This window comes from Neohortaea acidophila, assembly GCF_010093505.1.
Source record: "Neohortaea acidophila strain CBS 113389 unplaced genomic scaffold BDY17scaffold_25, whole genome shotgun sequence".
Taxonomy (NCBI): domain Eukaryota; kingdom Fungi; phylum Ascomycota; class Dothideomycetes; order Mycosphaerellales; family Teratosphaeriaceae; genus Neohortaea; species Neohortaea acidophila.
In genome coordinates, this window is record NW_022985534.1 from 1 (window position 1) to 6,923 (window position 6,923).

Consider the following 6,923-nt stretch of genomic DNA (forward strand, 5'->3'; position numbering starts at 1 on the left):
TTCCGCAGACGTTGCAAAGTAGATGCCATCCCAGCGGGTTGAGCGGAGTACTGCATGCTCGAGTGCGCGCGCAGTCCAACTCAGGCTTGGTGCATGCTGATCAAACAAGACACGCGTTGATGTGTCGTAGCCGGGTCCCGGGCTGGCGCAAACCACTAGGAGGAGCAGGACCTTCCATGCAACGAATAAAGCGACAAGCCTCCAGACACCTACCGCCGCGACCATTGCCTCCGCGCGGCGTGTGAAGTAGGCTGGGAATCCCAAGGGAGGTGGAGGTCACAAAGTTCCTGTTCAGTAAAGCTGCCAACTCGGCGTCGTGGCGGGGATTAGGTAAGCTCGCCATACGACTCGTTCAGCGTCCAATCGTCGCTGCGGAGATGGACATCTAGTGTCGGACTAGACTTGTCGCCCTTTTTGGTGCAGTCTTGCGATTGTAAGAATTCCACAAGTGTAGGCCTGCATCGAAACCACTCTCCGAAATCACATCAACCAAATACAGAATGTCTCGCATACGCTCTAGTCGCGTGAGGCAAAACACCGACACGTTTGAATTCGATGTATTCACCAGTCTATATCAAAGGCCGCTCCATGGGCCGGACCACCGCGCCCGGCTTCACCACAACTCTTGGCTTGGTGTTCTTTTGAAATGTCGCCTTGGTCACCCATTCCGGTCCGACCGGCACTCTTAGAGACCTTTCGTACTGCTCTTTCTTTTCGTACTGATGCGGCAGCATGTCAGCCTTGTACTTCTTGCCCTTGCGATCTTGCTTCTCCGAGATCAACACATTCTCCAAACGAGCATCCTTGCGGTCGTCAGCTTTGACGCCTGCTAGTTTGGTTTTGTATAATGGGTTATGGCGCTGGCGATTGTTGGCTTTGCGCACTCCCTTCGAAAGGCCTTCGCCTGTCCAGCTGCCCCAACCGGGAAGATGGGTATCGATTTCTTTCTCATCCTCGGACACGACCAGGGCTGCCTTTTCTGCATCAAAGTCCGTCTTGACATCTGCACCAGCAAAAGCACGGTGTTTTAAGAGATCGTTTTGTTCGGCTTGACTCAGTATGGGGTTCGTCTGGGGTGATTGAGACTCCTGCTGCTCGTCGCCAGCCTCGTGTTGGACGACCGTCCAACCGTTGCTATCATCGCCCGCGCGTGTGGTAGCTGGCTTCTCATGGGTGGGCTGTGCTTTAGTCCTGCTCCTCTCGATCTTCTTGTCGCCCGATGCATGTTCTGTGAGATCGAGGAGCCCTTCGTCTGGATGATCCTTTGACCGAGTTCGCTTTGCCTGTGTGACAGATGAGGCTGACGTCGAGTTTGATGCGCGCACTCCTCCAGCCTTGTAGCGCTCCCTTTGTACTGCGCTTTTGGGAGCGTTGCTCTTGACGACAGCAGGGCCTTGATCTTCGCCGGACTCATCACTCTTGTCACCCTCCTCCAACTCTGGCCTCTTGGTCTTCACAATCGCTCCGTCCTCCGTTGGCTTTGGACCGAAGACTGCCCGCCCAAGTCCTTGGTCTTGTGCCAGCTCATCATCTCGCTCGTCCTCATCATCCCCACTCTGCATGGCAAACTCCCTCTTCATTCTTTCGATATCCTCCTCGTTCTGCTTTCGTTGCCTCGCTTCTGCTGCACGCATGAATTTCATTCCTGCAACGCCTTTCCTTCCTTCTTCCTCTCCAATATCATGCTGATGCGATTCGTCCAGATTGTCTAATTGGATTGCCATTGCATCGTCATCCGACCCATCCGAAAGAATCTGATCTTCAGCATCCTCGTCCTCGTCTATCGCGTCGCCGGCGATTCGTCGTCTTAGTTCCTCATGTCGTCGTGCTTGTTCTTGAACGCCGTCCCTAGCATCGTCATCCCACACAGTCCTGTTCGTCGCCTTCAGACTTTTCGCCCATTTGGAATCGCGATGCTTTGTATTCATGCGGCTCTCCGCCCGTAATCGATCTGCGCGTTGTATTGCGTCTTCATCTGATCCTTCACCCTCTTGTTCTCGCTCGCGTTCGGCTAGTCGCTGCCTTTCCTTGCGATGGACACGGCGGTAGGACTTTGATTTGATCTTTGCAATCCGTTTTGCCTTGATTTCTTCGCGGAACAACAAGTCTCGCGCCCGCCTCAGTTCCGCTCGCCTTCTCACGACGTCTTGAACAGGCATCTGCTTCTCAGCAAGCTCTTCTCCAGCCAGCAGAGCCTCCTCGGCATCATCGACGTTCCGATCCAGCTTAGATACCATACCTGACTCCTCCATAATTCGGCGAATATTCTCTTCGAGCTCATTCTGGGGCAGACTTTGCACAAAGGTGTCCTTCCCCACTGCCTCGCCTTCATCGGGGTTCTGAAGAGGGAAGGCGAGAAACTCCGCTCGGCGATTGTGCATCACAGTATCTTTCCAACGATCCAATTGCTCCTTTGCCTTCTTGGAAGCTACCTCGCGATTCAGCTTGCCTTGCTGACGAGACGGTAGAGGTGCGCTGAGTGTCTTTGACTGCTCTGATTTCTTGTGCGCTTTGAAAGGTGCCGCGAATTGGTCGCGCGCATCAGGGTCCAGATCAGCAAGCAGGTCTTCCACGGTCAGCGTGCTGTGTTGAGGCGTTGTTGAAGGCGGCGCATGCTGCTGAGCAGGGTCTAAGGCTTCCAGTCGGTCTCTCATACGAGCGAGCCGCTCCTCCTCATCTTGCTCTCCATCGCTCTCCTCGTCTGAGTCCGAAGACGAGTCCGTGCCTAGCTCTTCATCCTCACTTTCGCCATCTCCGTCCCCATCTCCATCAAGAACACCTTCTTGCTCCTCGTCGAGCATTGTCGCCAGGTCTACGCCTTCATCTTCCAAATCGTCCTCACTGCCATCATCAAAATCCAGTGCCGACTCGCCTGTGTTATCCTTCTCGCCACGCCTCTTCGGCCGAGCTGTGGCCTTGTGCTTCGATCGTTGACTTGATGATCCTCTGAAAGTAAACCCGGCAAACCGCTCCTCATCCGATTCGCCGAAGGCATCGTCTGAATCCAGCTCACTATCATTGTCATCCTCTCTCAAGGCACCGAGAGTCCACTCGTTGCCTTCGCTGTCACTTCCCTCTTCAACATCCCCGCCGTCGCCTGTACGCCGCCGTCGCTTGGTATCCGCCGCATCCTCGTCGCTATGTTCCTCGCCAGATCCTTCTTCAACGCGCGGTCGCTTTGGCCGGGGTGCATCGTCCAGGTACTCTCCCAAGCGATGTTGGCGGATACCACTGCCGCTCGGAACAGAGTGTGAGGCGATGGAATAAGCGTTGAGGTTTCGCTTGCGATTTTTGTCGCGCGCTTTCTTCGGAGCAGAGACCGACACAGTCGACCGAGCTATCCTGGGAGGCATAGTCAAGGTAAAGTTGCTGTAAGCCCAGAGCGCGGTGGGCGTGCTTGATGCCAGAGAAATTTCGTGAACTGACGTATCTTATTATATGAACTTAAGGCGGGAGGGCGGAAAGAATGAAATTCTTGGCAGTGGTCCGTGTCACCTCCGCGAACTCCGCAACTTGAGTTTCGTTTCAATTCAATCCGCATCTGCGCAACGTCTCTTCACTGCGCCACCACACCTCCTCGCGGAGCCCAGCATCTATCGTTATGCAGCCGACACAGGCCTTGTGGAAGCGCTCCTCGCTCCGACGACTTGCCCTTACCACCAAGCAGGGCCCGCATAACTACTACAAAGGGAATCGGACGGGCTCTATGGGACAACATACCAAGTATGGCGGTTACATTGTGGATTACAAGAAGGTCAGGACCTACGTCTGCCCCGATTTGACTGGGTTCAACGTAAGTTCATCGCTCATCCGGTATGATGTGACGACGCTGATGGGCCGTCCTTTTTGCAGTTGACTCCCTTCATCGTACGAAGCGTCGAAAAGGCTCGTGACAAGTTTTCGAAAAGCGAGAGCACTGGACCCATGGACGGCAAAAGCTATCTGAACAGGTGGAAAGAAGCAGGTGGAAAGATCTGAATACCAAAGTCGCTTATTGCAACGCATTACGGCGCCCCTCTCTCCGCGCCCCGTCCATCTCGTGGTACACGCAGGATGTCTTCACAAATATCAAGTACCTCACGATGATCTTCCAGTGACAGTACGTGCTTCAACACTTGACGGCGTATTACAAACCTCCGAGCGAGGACATTGCGCGGATCTTGGACAAGGCAGAAGATCGAAAGGAGGAACGCAAGCCTTTCAAGACGAGACGGGACAGGCTGGGATGGAGCATGGGATGGCCTATACAACGCCAGAGACGAACGAAGATCGATTCGACTCAGAGCGGTTTGGGCGAGAGCTTCTTGAAACAAGTTCGTCGGTTGACATGTCAGACTGACGCGGGATCTGCAACTAGCAAGTCTTCTATGTGTACGAGTAACTCAACCATCCGCCCAGTCTATCACCAAATCTGTTGCTTGTCTTCCCCTGTTCAGAAATTGGGTATTGTCGTTCCGATATCCCTCTCCTTTGCCCACTCAATCATAAAGCCACCAACCACAATGTCCATGAGCCCAAGTCCAACGCTTTTATATATGACATTCCCGCGAGTCAGCCACTCCATCAGGCCGCTATTGTCCTGAAACGCGCATCCGCCCTCCGCATGTTGTCCCTTCTCCCTCGACTTCCGCTCGGCCTCCTTCTTCAACATGAAGAGTTCTCCAAGCTCCACGACCTGATCGGGCAGTAGCTTTGCCTGCACGACCTCTCCGGCCTCTCTTAGACAGCCGGTCACACTATCGACGATGATGGCGCCGCCTTCTTTCTGCCGCTTATGGATGTGGCGATGTTCGTGATGAGGAGCCACAGCATAGCGCAGTACGTCCGGATGCAACTCAATCATGTTTGCCTTGTAGCTGCCAATGCAGGCGATGTATCGCCCCTTCTTGCGGCCCTCCGGATTGATCAGATAGCTGGCAGGAAACAAGGGGCTTTCGGACGGAGTGCAGCAGAAGATGACATTGCTCGCTCGAACATATTCCTTGACCAGCCGTTGGTATTCGGTGTGCGCGGGGGTTAGAATGTTCTTCTTGGCCCGACTGTTGTACTTTGATCCTATAGGATTGACGTATCCCGGGTCATCGGGCTGGGGGTTGTATAGCCGCATGACACATTTCCGAGCGCTTTCGAACTTGCGCGTGATGATGTTGAGGTGGTGGATTTCGTCCCCGCGAAGCAGAAGGGCCAAGCGAATATGCCAATACGCCTGCTTTCCGGCGCCAAAGACGGTCAGGTCGTGAACAGAATGCCGCTTTCTCAGCATCATGGTGGAGCACAAGGCGGTGCGGAATGCGGTGACTTCTTCCGCGTTGATGAGGCCTATGGTGTTGCCGAGCTGGTCCATCAGCGTCAACGATCCGCGGATCGTAGAGACGGACTTGTCGAGGACATCACCCGGGCCGCCGCCTTCCAAAGCATCTACGGAGACGTCTGGAAGACTTGACACGGAGGAGCGTGTGTCAGATGTGGATACGGACGGAGAGCGTGGCGTGGTTCTTGGGCTGTCAATTCCGCTTGAGATTGAGCTGCGGCTGGACATCTCGCTGTCGAGCGATAGATTTTCCAAACTGGGCAGGCCTCCAAGGGCATCCGGAGGGACGACATTGATGATCTTGACGCCTTGTCCCTTGCATCCGTTTGCCGGCAGGAAAAGCGTGGTCGAGCCGTCCTTTCGCTTCAGCTGCACGCGCTCCGGTTGGAAGTCGGAGCAGTAATCATTATCGTCGTTGGACGTAGAATACCAGTGCAGGGCGTCTGCCATGTTCTCTTGGAGGGCGAGGATATCCTCTTTGGTGAAGGAATGCAGGATGCGACTCACATCGTGGTCGCTGAGCACGGTGAGAGGCATCGTAGCGGGCGGATGTTTGGATATGCGGCGTCCCGAATTCGTAGACTTCTTCGCGGCGATGTAGATGATGGTGGGTTTGTGACTACATTCAAGAGCGAGGCACGTCTCACCGACTCAGCATGTGTCGTTGGAGGTATGTCTTGTCCCGAGGCGAGGTGGATGCAGCCGCACAGTTGTCAACGCCACTTTCCAATTCTGGAAGCAACCTCCGCTGACAAATTTTCACATAACATTGATGACAGGCCAGCCACTTCATGCACCCACCTTGGCACCCATACGCATGGGAGATGTACCCGAAATGAGCAGCCTTGGTGAACGACATGGGGAGAATCTGCAACGATGCAAGGATGTGGCTAGAAGAGGGAAAAGGCGAACAAGCCTTACTGCTCTTGGTTACAGCTTTCTTGCTACGAGAGTTGAGCGTGGACTGGGATCTCCTGAATCAGCTCAGTGTGGCCAGTCGCCACAAGCCTTGGCCTCTCGCGAATCATCGATGCACCGCACGCGGAATCTCGCATCTGCTGCACGTGAGACCCAGATCACATGCTGTCGTTGCTTCTCCACGTTCTGCGTAGCGTGCGACGCTATAGAGACTCTGCGAGCAGTCTGGTATCTCGTCGCCGTACCTCACGTCCGCGGTCCTTATGTTTTGCTGGTGTGGTCAAGCCACTTCTTCACGGCATTAGTGCCATCGTGAGCAGCACGGAACACTGCGCACTCGTTAGCGAGTCGACTGGCAACAAAGGGAAGTAATACTTGCGTGATCGTTCTGTTTCATCCAGAGTGCCCAGGAAATCGCCACTGCCTGCGCCCTGCTGAACAGTGCGGGTGTTTTGCGCCTTGTCTGCAATCTCCATGGCGCGCTTTTGGAACGTCTAGAGATCGTCAGCAGGGGAGTATTGAGGGCGCAGCAAGGACCAAGCGCACATCACTCAACACTTCCACCGCCCCTTCCTCCTCGAACAACTCGAGCACCCTCTCTCCTATGCCGTAGAACCATTGCGCCTGTGCTCTGACATCCACCGATTTGGGGTCTGCTCGCAGCGCGTTCATCACTCTTGGACCCAAGGGAGGT

General features: G+C 54.7%; 4 protein-coding genes across 4 annotated transcripts; 1 reads left to right on the forward strand and 3 right to left on the reverse strand.

Annotated features, from left to right (window-relative positions):
- Positions 1–354: 354 nt before the first annotated feature.
- On the reverse strand, positions 355–3,416 carry BDY17DRAFT_273563 (Utp14 protein-domain-containing protein). Its single transcript, XM_033731972.1, has one exon. It carries the CDS (start codon positions 3,351–3,353, stop codon positions 570–572), a length of 2,784 nt encoding a protein of 927 aa, XP_033585006.1. The 5' UTR covers positions 3,354–3,416; the 3' UTR covers positions 355–569.
- A 133-nt stretch (positions 3,417–3,549) lies between these two features.
- BDY17DRAFT_306374 (mitochondrial ribosomal protein L27-domain-containing protein) lies at positions 3,550–4,381 on the forward strand. Its single transcript, XM_033735020.1, has 2 exons — positions 3,550–3,793; positions 3,853–4,381. Exons 1-2 carry the CDS (start codon positions 3,602–3,604, stop codon positions 3,976–3,978), a joined length of 318 nt encoding a protein of 105 aa, XP_033585007.1. The 5' UTR covers positions 3,550–3,601; the 3' UTR covers positions 3,979–4,381.
- Positions 4,382–4,432: 51 nt separating this feature from the next.
- Positions 4,433–5,848, reverse strand: BDY17DRAFT_258935 (uncharacterized protein; the record flags this gene model as incomplete). The annotated part of the gene is made up of 2 exons (XM_033731823.1): positions 4,433–5,319; positions 5,569–5,848. 2 exons carry the CDS (start codon positions 5,846–5,848, stop codon positions 4,433–4,435), a joined length of 1,167 nt encoding a protein of 388 aa, XP_033585008.1.
- Positions 5,849–6,490: 642 nt separating this feature from the next.
- On the reverse strand, positions 6,491–6,919 carry BDY17DRAFT_258930 (uncharacterized protein; the record flags this gene model as incomplete). The annotated part of the gene is made up of 3 exons (XM_033731822.1): positions 6,491–6,581; positions 6,605–6,723; positions 6,776–6,919. Coding segments are annotated over 3 exons (354 nt in total), but the record flags the coding sequence as incomplete, so codon positions are not given.
- Between the last annotated feature and the right edge of the window lie 4 nt (positions 6,920–6,923).